The sequence below is a fragment of the Saccoglossus kowalevskii genome, chromosome 8 (assembly GCF_978046115.1).
Source record: "Saccoglossus kowalevskii chromosome 8, keSacKowa6.1, whole genome shotgun sequence".
Classification (NCBI taxonomy): Eukaryota; Metazoa; Hemichordata; class Enteropneusta; family Harrimaniidae; genus Saccoglossus; species Saccoglossus kowalevskii.
In genome coordinates, this window is record NC_140648.1 from 4,222,384 (window position 1) to 4,236,519 (window position 14,136).

At 33.9% G+C, this 14,136-nt stretch overlaps 1 protein-coding gene across 1 annotated transcript in view; it reads left to right on the forward strand.

Annotated features, from left to right (window-relative positions):
* LOC102809109 (DNA-dependent protein kinase catalytic subunit-like) overlaps positions 1–14,136 on the forward strand; it is an 80,967-nt gene that overhangs the window by 51,842 nt on the left and 14,989 nt on the right. The window contains exons 59-76 of the mRNA XM_085502651.1: positions 4,106–4,315; positions 4,616–4,731; positions 4,871–5,002; positions 6,966–7,145; positions 7,296–7,383; positions 7,698–7,821; positions 7,930–8,068; positions 8,207–8,284; positions 8,424–8,534; positions 9,528–9,659; positions 10,049–10,147; positions 10,530–10,638; positions 10,736–10,847; positions 11,396–11,531; positions 11,660–11,834; positions 12,445–12,543; positions 13,735–13,826; positions 13,957–14,119. Coding sequence (XP_085358777.1) covers positions 4,106–4,315; positions 4,616–4,731; positions 4,871–5,002; positions 6,966–7,145; positions 7,296–7,383; positions 7,698–7,821; positions 7,930–8,068; positions 8,207–8,284; positions 8,424–8,534; positions 9,528–9,659; positions 10,049–10,147; positions 10,530–10,638; positions 10,736–10,847; positions 11,396–11,531; positions 11,660–11,834; positions 12,445–12,543; positions 13,735–13,826; positions 13,957–14,119 — 2,295 coding nt within the window. The remainder of the gene's footprint in view (positions 1–4,105; positions 4,316–4,615; positions 4,732–4,870; positions 5,003–6,965; positions 7,146–7,295; positions 7,384–7,697; positions 7,822–7,929; positions 8,069–8,206; positions 8,285–8,423; positions 8,535–9,527; positions 9,660–10,048; positions 10,148–10,529; positions 10,639–10,735; positions 10,848–11,395; positions 11,532–11,659; positions 11,835–12,444; positions 12,544–13,734; positions 13,827–13,956; positions 14,120–14,136) is intronic.

The window sequence follows — 14,136 nt, forward strand, 5'->3', positions numbered from 1 at the left end:
ATTTTTAGCTCCGCTGTCGACTATGTCGAGCGGGGCTTATCATATGAGTGATTGTCCGCCGTCGTCTGTCGTCATCCGTGTCAATGTTTTACTTTTTCGACTTCTTCTTGAAAACTACAAGCCTGAATGCTTTGATACTTGGTGTATATGTACCTTGGGTAGACCTCTCTTAGGTTTGTTCATTTCATGTTGATATCTTCAATTCTCTAATTTTGGTGAATATTTTTGTCATTTTTGGTAAAAAGTGATATTTTCAACTTCTTGTTAAAAACCGCAAGTCCAATTGCGTTGATATTACATATATAGGTACTACATGTGGACTTCTCTCAGATTTGTTCATTTTGTAATGATATCTTTAATTCTGGTGAATATTTTTGTCATTTTTGGTAAAAAGTGATATTTTCGACTTCTTGTTGAAAACCGCAAGTCCAATTGCTTTGATATTACATATATAGGTACTACATGTGGACCTCTCTCAGATTTGTTCATTTCATAGTGATATCTTCAATTCTCTAATTATGGTGAATATTTTTGTAATTTTTGGTAAAAAGTGATATTTTCAACTTCTTGTTAAAAACCGCAAGTCCAATTGCTTTGATATTACATATATATGTACTACATGTGGACCTCTCTCAGATTTGTTTATTTTGTAATGATATCTTTAATTCTCTAATTTTTGTGAATATTTTTGTCATTTTTGGTAAAAAGTGATATTTTCGACTTCTTGTTAAAAACCGCAAGTCCGATTGCTTTGATATTACATATATAGGTACTACATGTGGACCTCTCTCAGGTTAATAAAATTTTGTGATGATATCTTCAATCCTCTAATTTTGGTGAATATTTTTGTAATTTTTGGTAAAAAGTGGTATTTTCGACTTCTTGTTAAAAACCAATAGTTCAATTGCTTTGATATTACATATATAGATACTACATGTAGACCTTTCTCAGATTTGTTCATTTCGTGATGATATCTTCAATTCTCTAATTTTGGTGAATATTTTTGTCATTTTTGGTAAAAAGTGATATTTTCGACTTCTTGTTGAAAACCGCAACTCCAATTGCTTTGATATTACATATATAGGTACTACATGTGGACCTCTCTCAGATTTGTTCATTTCATAGTGATATCTTCAATTCTCTAATTATGGTGAATATTTTTGTAATTTTTGGTAAAAAGTGATATTTTCAACTTCTTGTTAAAAACCGCAAGTCCAATTGCTTTGATATTACATATATATGTACTACATGTGGACCTCTCTCAGATTTGTTCATTTTGTAATAATATCTTTAATTCTCTAATTTTTGTGAATATTTTTGTAATTTTTGGTAAAAAGTGATATTTTTGACTTCTTGTTAAAAACCGCAAGTCCAATTGCTTTGATACTACATATATAGGTACTACATGTGGACCTCTCTCAGATTTGTTCATTTTGTAATGATATCTTTAATTCTCTAATTTTTGTGAATATTTTTGTCATTTTTGGTAAAAAGTGATATTTTCGACTTCTTGTTAAAAACCGCAAGTCCGATTGCTTTGATATTACATATATAGGTACTACATGTGGACCTCTCTCAGGTTAATACAATTTTGTGATGATATCTTCAATCCTCTAATTTTGGTGAATATTTTTGTAATTTTTGGTAAAAAGTGGTATTTTCGACTTCTTGTTAAAAACCAATAGTTCAATTGCTTTGATATATTACATATATAGATACTACATGTAGACCTTTCTCAGATTTGTTCATTTCGTGATGATATCTTCAATTCTCTAATTTTGGTGAATATTTTTGTCATTTTTGGTAGAAAGTGATATTTTCGACTTCTTGTTAAAAACTGTAAGTCCGATTGCTTTGATATTACATATATAGGTACTACATGTGGACCTCTCTCAGATTTGTTCATTTCATAGTGATATCTTCAATTCTCTAATTATGGTGAATATTTTTGTAATTTTTGGTAAAAAGTGATATTTTCAACTTCTTGTTAAAAACCGCAAGTCCAATTGCTTTGATATTACATATATATGTACTACATGTGGACCTCTCTCAGATTTGTTCATTTTGTAATGATATCTTTAATTCTCTAATTTTTGTGAATATTTTTGTCATTTTTGGTAAAAAGTGATATTTTCGACTTCTTGTTAAAAACCGCAAGTCCGATTGCTTTGATATTACATATATAGGTACTACATGTGGACCTCTCTCAGGTTAATAAAATTTTGTGATGATATCTTCAATCCTCTAATTTTGGTGAATATTTTGGTAATTTTTGGTAAAAAGTGGTATTTTCGACTTCTTGTTAAAAACCAATAGTTCAATTGCTTTGATATTACATATATAGATACTACATGTAGACCTTTCTCAGATTTGTTCATTTCGTGATGATATCTTCAATTCTCTAATTTTGGTGAATATTTTTGTCATTTTTGGTAAAAAGTGATATTTTCGACTTCTTGTTGAAAACCGCAACTCCAATTGCTTTGATATTACATATATAGGTACTACATGTGGACCTCTCTCAGATTTGTTCATTTCATAGTGATATCTTCAATTCTCTAATTATGGTGAATATTTTTGTAATTTTTGGTAAAAAGTGATATTTTCAACTTCTTGTTAAAAACCGCAAGTCCAATTGCTTTGATATTACATATATATGTACTACATGTGGACCTCTCTCAGATTTGTTCATTTTGTAATGATATCTTTAATTCTCTAATTTTTGTGAATATTTTTGTCATTTTTGGTAAAAAGTGATATTTTCGACTTCTTGTTAAAAACCGCAAGTCCGATTGCTTTGATATTACATATATAGGTACTACATGTGGACCTCTCTCAGGTTAATAAAATTTTGTGATGATATCTTCAATCCTCTAATTTTGGTGAATATTTTTGTAATTTTTGGTAAAAAGTGGTATTTTCGACTTCTTGTTAAAAACCAATAGTTCAATTGCTTTGATATTACATATATAGATACTACATGTAGACCTTTCTCAGATTTGTTCATTTCGTGATGATATCTTCAATTCTCTAATTTTGGTGAATATTTTTGTCATTTTTGGTAAAAAGTGATATTTTCGACTTCTTGTTGAAAACCGCAACTCCAATTGCTTTGATATTACATATATAGGTACTACATGTGGACCTCTCTCAGATTTGTTCATTTCATAGTGATATCTTCAATTCTCTAATTATGGTGAATATTTTTGTAATTTTTGGTAAAAAGTGATATTTTCAACTTCTTGTTAAAAACCGCAAGTCCAATTGCTTTGATATTACATGTATATGTACTACATGTGGACCTCTCTCAGATTTGTTCATTTTGTAATAATATCTTTAATTCTCTAATTTTTGTGAATATTTTTGTAATTTTTGGTAAAAAGTGATATTTTCGACTTCTTGTTAAAAACCGCAAGTCCAATTGCTTTGATACTACATATATAGGTACTACATGTGGACCTCTCTCAGATTTGTTCATTTTGTAATGATATCTTTAATTCTCTAATTTTTGTGAATATTTTTGTCATTTTTGGTAAAAAGTGATATTTTCGACTTCTTGTTAAAAACCGCAAGTCAGATTGCTTTGATATTACATATATAGGTACTACATGTGGACCTCTCTCAGGTTAATAAAATTTTGTGATGATATCTTCAATCCTCTAATTTTGGTGAATATTTTTGTAATTTTTGGTAAAAAGTGGTATTTTCGACTTCTTGTTAAAAACCAATAGTTCAATTGCTTTGATATTACATATATAGATACTACATGTAGACCTTTCTCAGATTTGTTCATTTCGTGATGATATCTTCAATTCTCTAATTTTGGTGAATATTTTTGTCATTTTTGGTAGAAAGTGATATTTTCGACTTCTTGTTAAAAACTGTAAGTCCGATTGCTTTGATACTATACATATTGCTCATTTTCTAATGATTTCTTCAGTTCTTTAATTGAAATGTGCATTGCTAACAGCGGAGCTATCTCAACCGATAGACTGCTTGTTATAAACTAAAAATTTCATAACTTTCTGATTGTGTTATCAATCAATGAATAAAATATTTTTTTTTTCTATTTTTTTTTTACAATTTTTTTTTTTTCTGATACTAGATGGCAAGAAGACTGCATATAATTGGCTAACTGGAAGTCAGGATACATTTTCTGAGTTCTCATCATCAACAGGAACAGAAACCAGTCAGTCATCATTGTTATTCACCATTGGAACCACTAAGAAAAAAGCAATCACAAGAAAACCTGTGGGTTCTGGATTCGGAAAAGATAAAATGGGAGCTGGCAAAGACCAAACAGATAGTACAGAAGGTAATATAATAATAATAAACGTCTTGAGCTATTGAACAAAGTATTGAAGGGTACGTGAAAATGCAAAAAGAAATGTGAGGTGTGGGTTTCAAATTGTCCTGCATGATGATAAAAAGCAAAATCATTTTTTGGGGCTTAGACAATTATCAAATGAATGTAACTTACAAATCATACAGACTTTTTCTTGCAAAAGCATGCATTTCAGTAAAAAAAACACTATAATTGTATTAGGGTAACTTTGTGAAAATTTTTTGACATGAGTAAATCATTAATATATTAATTTTTTGTTGTTGAATTCAGACACTAGTCAAACTGACCGTGAAATCATGAGACTGAAACGAAGATTTCTGAAAGACCAGGAAGCATCAAGAGCATTCTTTGCTAGAAGAGAAATAAGACTCAAGAAAATGAGAGAGGTTGTCAATTTCATTAATTTGATCATGTGATAATTTATTGGTTGGTCTTGTCAAGGCAACAAATGTTGTGATTTTGCCCAATTAATGTAACCTGGGTTTTGTAGAATAAAAATTACAATTTTTGTATCTTTCTCCACAGGAAGCTCAAAAAGAGCAGAAACTGAGACGACATAACATGGTGACACTATACAGGAGCTATCGTCAAGGTGATCTGCCAGATATTCAAATTAAACACATGTATCTCATAGCTCCATTGCAAGCATTGGCACAGGTAAATGCATGAAATAGACTAAAGGCTGCCATACTAGTGACATACCTAAAGGCTGCCATACTAGTGACATCACTAAAGGCAATCTCCTTCCCAGAGGCCTTTGCGCTTTATGCAATAATGCCTCTGCCACAGGCAGCCTTCAATTTTGTGGTCAATCACCTCACTACGCACGGTCATTTTCCTGTAGTTGTTACATCTGAAAACGTACTACAAAAAGTGGAAAAAAACGTATGTGACATCCGAACTATTTATTAATGTCAGACTTTAGTAAAAACGTAAATATGAACCATTTTATCACGGACTATGTTTTGCAAGGTAATGTTATTGTAGTGAAATGGCGCACGTGATAAACTAAAACTAAGGAAAACAGCCTTCTGTTTATGTACATAAGATGGGGGAAGAAACATTAAACACTAATTCGACCCCGTTCGGACGAAGTCCGAAAACTGGGACTTATAATTCGATCTTCGTCCGTGCGTCTGTGTGTTCGTGCGTCTGTCCGGAGTCATATCTCAAAATCCCTTGGACCGATCCCGTTCATTTTTTGCATGTGCCTAGTACTTTATGTGGGACATATGCACATGCAGTGGTTCAGCGATTCGATTCAAAATGGCCAACTGGCAGCCATCTTATTTTTGGAAAATGCTGAATTTTGGGACATGCTTTGTCAGTTTTTATTCAAATTTAGTACATAGATCATACATGTTAGGATACATGTCCCTGGCTGTCCGTGAGTTCCTGAGTCTGTCCGTCCGTCTGTCCGTATGTCCGTCCATGCGTCAGTCTGTCCAGAGTCATATTTCAGAATCCTGTGGACCGATTCTGTTCATTCTTTGCATGTGCCTAGTACCTTATTTGGAACATATGCACATCAGTGGTTTAGTGATTTGATTCAAAATGGCCGACAGGCAGCCATCTTGTTTTTTGAAAATGTTGTATTTTGGACATGCTTTGTCAGTTGTCATTCAACTTGGTACATACAATGTAGATTATACATGTCCATGATGATTTATTTCGCAATTGGATCAAAGATGGTCGACTGGCAGGCATTTTGTTTTTTTATGCGGTATCTGTCAGTTTTCATTCAAATTTGGCACATACATGTATTTTATACATGTTAGGATGCATGTCCATGACAATTTGTTTCAAAATCTGATCAAGGATGGCTGATTGACAGCCATCTGACTTTTTGGTCTTACTACTATATTTCCACAATTTATGTATCATTTTTATATTCATATTTGGCACATACATCATACATATCAGTGTGTTTCATAATCAGATCAAAGATGGCCGAATAACGGCTGTTTTTATTTTTGGCCATATAACTACTACAAGGAACATGTGTTTTGATGTAAATAAACAATCTGTTGTATACGCCACTTGGAACTCAAGTTTCAAGGACACGCTCGCGACAACCCCTCCGCTTTAATATGACAAGCACAAAGAGAACTTTCAAAAATTTAACAGGGACTGTGTCATTTTCAATGACTTGTTTTACTCAAAGGGATTTCTTAACAAATCTGTTCGTCTTGTTTTCTGGTGAATATTTCAATACTATTTCTAGCTTGAACGAATTCGATTCTCCGCGTCTAACAGTTATAGAACACACAGGTTCTAATAAGTTAGTAATTTATTGTATAATCTAATGTCTTGATAACTTTGAAAGGACTGCACTTTCCAAGCGTAAAACATGTATGTTTTAATTTAATTAATCGAACAGTTCTTTTAGATTTAGGACGTAAAACGTTTTATTAAAGTGATATTGAAGTAACACGGTGGCTTAAGCGTTACTGTGTTAACCGACAAGGGATTGTAGTTCGAACACATTCGAATATGCAATTAAGTTCTATGCAAAGCTGCTTTGTGCAGTGATGATAAGTAACGCGTATCGAACTGTGCTGAGTTCGCACTAAAGGCTGTCTTTTAATTAACTTTATTAAATATCTGTTTTCACCTGTAGAGGGATACAGCTATTGCTCGTCAGTTATTCAGTTCATTGTTTTGTGGAGTGTTTGCTCAGATAGCAGAAGAGAAGACAGAGAGAGAAAGGGAAGAAATCATTAAAAATATCAACGAACACTTGAACTCTATGCTGAGTAATTCTACCCAGTATTTCTCGCCTTTTATTGGATGTATTGAGGTTAGTTCATTACTACCTCCTCAGATGTTGTAGTGATACAATTTCAATGTAGTAACAATTTCACCCCAACAGAATAGGTGGCTTTGCTTTCATCTGATCACAAGTCATAATTATTTCTCTTACAATCTGTATATTGTGTTTACTGTTTAGGATATAGCATACCATAACTGTAAAGAACTCATGTTGGATGCCCAGGGAATCAGTACAGCATCTCTCATCAGTCAACAACAACCACTCGGTAAGTTACATACCATGTGACAATTCAATATTTGTTTGTAGCACCATATACCGTACTGTCTTGTGTATGACTTCAAGTAGTGTCTTCATAACTTGAAAGAACCAGTCTGAGATTAAACTGAATGTTGATCACATCACCTCATCTTATTAGCTCTGTTTAAATCTCACATAATTTATTCCCAAATTCAATATGGAGCAAATACAATTTTAGGTTTCAATGAGATTCAATTCTAGAGAGCATGCATCACAACTAGAGTCCTTCAATCAAGTAGATTGGTTTTAAAAACCCATCAATGCCTTCTCTCCCACATCCAGGTCTTCTACTTTTGGAAGAGTATCTTGTTCAGAAATCTGGAGAGGAGGAGAGAAGCAGAAAAAGGCCAAGAGGATCAGCGTCACCCCTCTCCCAGGAAATTAGTACATGGATTGAATTATCCAGGTTGGTAAAATTCAGTGTTCTTAACTGACCAACATTTGCATTGCATCGCTTATTACCAAGTTTAGTGAAGCATGGCTAAATTTTCCATTGTTTGTTTCTTCTCTTTAGGTTGTACAAAGACCTTGATAATTTTGATGTGCTGCGTGGCATCTTCAGTGGAAAAGTCGGTACACAGCCTGTAACCAGAGAAGCACTTGAAGCTGAGGCTAGTGCAAATTATCAAAAAGCTGCAAATCTTTATGATGAGGTAAGGCTAGTGTGAATTCCAGAAAACTACAAAGCTAGATGGTGAAGAATTTGATTGGGTTTGATTGTGTAAATGATTATGGTAGGAAACATTTAGTGTAATAATTATGAAAGAACTACCTAATGTTTTGATTGTCAGGCTCTTGGATGTACTGACTGGCCAGATGGAAGACCAGAACAAGTAGAAGAAGACCTATGGGATGACTGTAGATTGCAGGTAATAATTCATCTACTTATTCATTAAACTTGATGTCTTCTGTTAAAACAATCTGACAATAAATTGCCCTCTATTGCATTAATGTCTTTAATTTTGTTATTAGTGTGATTGCATTTCTTTGTCCTCATTTTGTTTGCAGTGCTATGAGCAGTTGACTGATTGGCAGAAATTAGAACAGGCATCTACTGTCAACATTGATGATAATGATCCTCCTGATCTTGATAAGATATGGGATGATACATACTACCAGGTAAGACTCCTTTGTATGCAATAATATGACCATTTCTGGCTGCAGGAATGCTCATCATCCATGCATGACTCTTGTACATACTTACTGAATGCTTATCATCCATGCAAGCTGTAAGACCGACTTGTGTACAAACTTACTGAATGCTTATCATCGATGCATGCTATAAGACTGACTCTTGTACATACTGACTGAATACTTATCATCCATACATGCTATATGACTGACTCTTGTACATACTTACTGAATGCTTATCATCCATGCATGTTGTAAGACTGACTCTACTCTTGTACATACTGACTGCATGCTATATGACTGACTCTTGTACATACTTACTGAATGCTTATCATCCATGCATGTTGTAAGACTGACTCTACTCTTGTACATACTTACTGAATGCTTATCATTCATGCATGCTGCAAACCTGACCATTGTACATACTTATTGAATGCTTATCATCCATGTATGCTGTATGACTGACTCTTGTACATACTTATTGAATGCTTATCATCCATGCATCCTGCATGACTGACTCTTGTACATACTGACTGAATGCTTATCATCCATGCATGCTGTAAGACTGACTCTTGTACTTACTTATTGAATGCTTATCATCCATGCATCCTGCATGACTGACTCTTGTATCTACTTATTGAATGCTTATCATCCATGCATCCTGCATGACTGACTCTTGTACATACATACTGACTGAATGCTTATCATCCATGCATGCTGTAAGACTGACTCTTGTACATACCGACCAAATGCTTGTTGTGCACATGGAAAAGAATGCTGTATTGTTTTCTCTGTCCATTGAAATTCAAAAAAATGGAAGGTGCTGTCACCAAAATGATATCTTGTGTGTCAATACTCAAGCGAGGAAGTCGCACCTGTGTTTCAATTTCTGGCAACCTCTCCGCTTTAAAATATTCCTATTCATATACCGAAAATATTTTGTCAAAATGTTCAATGTTGAAAATATTTGCCTTTTGATAGGAGCACTATTTGCCATATGTCATTAAAAGTAAACTCAAGTTACTGATGGAAGATGATGACACTGACGGTCAGAGTTTGTTGACATTTATAGATAAATCGATGCAACATAAAGAACGAAAAGCTTTGATTGAGGTAAGAAAAGTAACATTTGAAGAGAGGGTCATTATAGAACTGTGGAGAACAAGACTATTTGAAGTAGTGTGAACTAAATAATTTATTCTGCAATAAAATGTATATAAGTTATCGATTGACTTTAACCTTTTCGCCACCAGTTCCCCTTTTCATCACATGCAAATGCACAAAATAGTCCCGTTTATAGTCTGCACTTTTCTTCAGAAGTTTGGGACAAAAATGGCCAATTCTTTAGAATAAAAACTGATAATTGACTCAAATTTTGTCTGTTGGCTTCAAAAGTAGGGTTCAGTTCCAGAACAAAAGTGCAGAAAATTTTTGGGCAAAAAGTCTGGTGGTGAAAAGTTTAATGTGAAATTATCTTTTGCTGTACTTCTCTATGATCACAGAATCGTTACAGTGAGGCGCTTGCAATGTTGTACCTACTACAAGATGATTATGACAGAGCAAGATACTATACAGCTAACTGTATACAGTCATTCCTACAGGTAAGTTATCAGTGCTGTTCTTGACAGATAGGGGGGTATAGATCGAGTTCTGGACAGGACAACAGGTGTTCAGAACAGAAATGCTGTAAGGGTAATTTCAGTATTTTCCAATTCCTAACAACCTCTTGTTAAATCTCCTGAGCACCATTGTCGATTTTTGGCACCAGTAACAAAATAATTGTGTTGAGTCTGCTCCTCCCCTCTTGAAATGTTCTTAAAAACCGAGAGCAATATCTGAAACTGTCCATATAGACCATGATGATGATGATGATGAAATTTAGTGACAAAGAATATTGCAAATGTTTGCATTGAATTTTGGATGGGAAAAATATTGAGCTGTCAAAAGGTTTAACACATTACACATATTTATTGTTTTTGTCAGGATTGGTCTGGGACGGATACTTTAATGGGAACTATTCGTTCATCTAAGTTACAATGTGTTCAAAAACTGAGTGAAATGCAGGAGTTTCTAACATTCATCACAAATGAGAGTAAGTGCATTCAATATATTCAAATATTCTTTCTAGATTGATTTTGCCATAATAAGATTTTGCTCTGCAATATTGTATATCGTCTAATATTTTTTAGGAAATTTTGATGAACACAAGCCTGTATCTGATTTGATCAGTAAATGGACTAAGAGATTACCAGATGTGAAACGTGACAGTACTAACACATGGGATGATGTAATTACAAACAGGTACCTACAATCTGTTTTTTTGAACACATATTTTGTGCAAATTATTATCCTCTATATACTTGGACATTTCAAGTTTAATGTAGAGCATATTCACAAAAATTACTTGAAAGTTGTGAATATTATTATACATCGGTCACTGTAACGCCATAAGTTACAGCGTGGTGTAATTTTACAGAGTATCTTCATCCTACCATATAAGGAAATGTGAATTCCAAATATGGAATGATTACGCGCATAAGCGTCCTCTAATAATATGAACACCAGGGTTTGACCGGACTCCACACAAAGAAGTTCGCTGATTATGTTCTAAACTTTTTGAATTTCGGCATTCCCATGGTGTATCCTTGGAAGGAAAAGATAATAATAATAAGGTTATTATGAGGATACCTCAAAGTATGCACTCAGACATTATGCCGCCGCATCAACCTCCGCTGCGTGTTGGTCGATATTCCCGCTGTACTGTCTTTGTGCATATTTTGAGGTATCCTCGTGATAACCTCATATACTTTCAATGTTTTCAATCAAAACTGATTGCATCTCTCTTTCAGGGTTTTCTATCTTCGTAAACTTTTCCAAAAATCAGGGGATGCCATGGAAGGTGATGACGGCCAAGCAATGGTGAATGCTATCTCAAAGGATAAACTATTAATGGAGTTAAAGTTGGTAGACAGTGTTTCACAACAAGTAAACAAATTTTGTTTTTATATTCATTTTTGAATTTAAACCTATTTATTGTATATTAATGTTGTTTTTGACACTTAATTGATGAGAACAACATGATTCAAATGTGTTTTTATCACCACATTTTGCAGAATAACTTTGGTGTTGCTGAGAAATATTTGAAAAGAAACTGTGCTGATGCCCGTGATGACGATGCCTGGCGGTTGATTTGGACACACAGTTATGCTAGACTTCATCAAAAGAAATGTCTTACTCTACCACCATCAAAACGTGTTATTAATCTTTTAACTACGTTAGATCAGCTAGGTAAGTGAGAGACCTGAAGTACATGTATGATATTAGCCAGTTGCCTTTGATCACATTAGCTACTATTAGCTGTTGAATACAGGGAATTATTTAGGACTAAAATCTAACCACATTCAAAAGTTTACACACATGCACTCAGGTCGGAGTTTTAGCAGGGGTTCTAGTTTTGAAAAGTTGTGATAGTTGCGAGCGTGTATACGTGAATACTTGTGACTGTTTGAATAAAGAGTATCTGTAGAAATAAGATTAATAACAAAAGATAAATAAAACAACAGTAGTTATAATGTGAATGTGACCACACAAGAATAATTCAGATCTGTAATTTGTGTAATCACATGCACTACTACTATAGTATACTATATGTGTAAGGAATATTTAGTATAGAGAAACTATATGGATACTATCTACATGAAAAATATGATAACAATGCGATTCTTTGCATTTCTATTTTGAAGGGTAAGGGTGACCATATGATATCATCTAGTGAAGCCACATTAACAAATAATGTGATGTTTAGGACTTGATATTCTATCAGAGTGATATATGAAAATAGCAAGGTGTTTGGTATTCCTGTATCTCTTCTCTTTAATTATAATGTTTTCCATTACAGGTATGTTTACTGAAGGCTGTGAACCATCCTATAGAAAGCAGCATGAAATCCTGAGTGGGCGTTCCTGTCACCTGGTAGCCCAAACCATACAGGAAGCAGGTATGATATTTAGAGGATATCTGATGAGTGAACCATGGTATCATTTTTATCAATTGAGTGTAGTTCTTTTCTCTCAATAGCTTGGAACATATGAGTATCACGATGCAAGTTCAATAAATCTAATATCATGGATCTTGGCATTTTGTCACTTGTATCTGTTTCACTGCTTTTTGTCAACAGAAACTAACATTAAATTGTGTTTACTGCCATGCCAAAGCTTCTAGCTTTATTTTTACTCTCAGACTTTTATCACTTGCAATTGAAAATTTAAAAAAAAGAGTTATTTACTGTTTCAGTGACACATTGTCACATTTTTTCACATGATTTTGAAGTATATCCATCCAAGAAATGGTATGGGGGGCATCCAGTGTGTTGCCAAATGAAGTTGGGAGAATTAGAAATGGCGAAGTCTGCGTATTAAACGAATTTAACTAATTTTTCAAAACTGTGTGGAAATACTCCTATGATTATTTTCAAATCATATTACAAAAATACCGATATATATCTATATCGCTGACCTCATATCTCAAATTGCCTAAAGGACCAATCAAATTGCTGCTAAAGTGTGTGATATTGGGTGAATGATATCAAAATTATCACAAGGAATGTGTACGACACTTGTGATAATACATATATGTGGTTATCACCTCATATCACTTTTGTTCATAGAGCTAGCTGGTTTATGCGAGTGATGTCATGATATTATAACTCATTATTATACATCTGTCATCGTAATGCCATAAGTTACAGTGTGCCTTAATTTTGCGGTATTGCATTTTGTGGTAATTTCATCCTACCATATTAGAAAATGCAAATTCCAAATATGAAGCAATTGTGTGCGTGAGCGTCCTCCAAAAACAAACATGGCAGCCCCCAGGGCTTGACCAGACTCCACACAAAGAAGATCGCTATATCTGTTCTAAACTTTTTGGATTTTGGAATTCCCATGATGTATCCTTGGGAAGAAAAGATGTATAATAGTAAGGTTATTATGAGGAAACCGAAAAAGTAATCACTCAGATAGTACATGGTCGAATCGACCTCTGCTGCGCATAAATACTCCTGCTGTACTGTCTTCGTCATACTTTTCGGTATCTTCGTAATAACCTCATATTATTAATATTGACTCATAAGTGAGTGAATAAAATAACCACTGCTAATTTGACATTTGGATACATTTCTGATCAACAGGTGATGATATCTTTGACGTTATACATCTGAAATGTCGAAAGTCTTTGAGATCTTTGATTGGAAGCATTGGTGATTCACTTTCCCTGGATGAGGTAAGTTCAATGCACTCTCACACTCATTTAGGCCATAGTGATGTGTTAAGCAATACAATATCTGATAAAAATTTTCAACTGAAGGTTCTACACACACCATCAATAATATAATTTTGTTCAATTTTGCCAGATTGTAAATGGATTGCAGAATAAAGCGCATGAATATTTCAAAAAAGGTGTCAAGCTGGCTTCTGATGAGGAGGATGCTATTGATATGGATAGAGAAGGCGTTATTGATGCTTATGTTTCCATGGCAACCTTCTGTGACAAGATGCTCAAACAGCAGGAACAAAGTAAGAATGAGCACTCA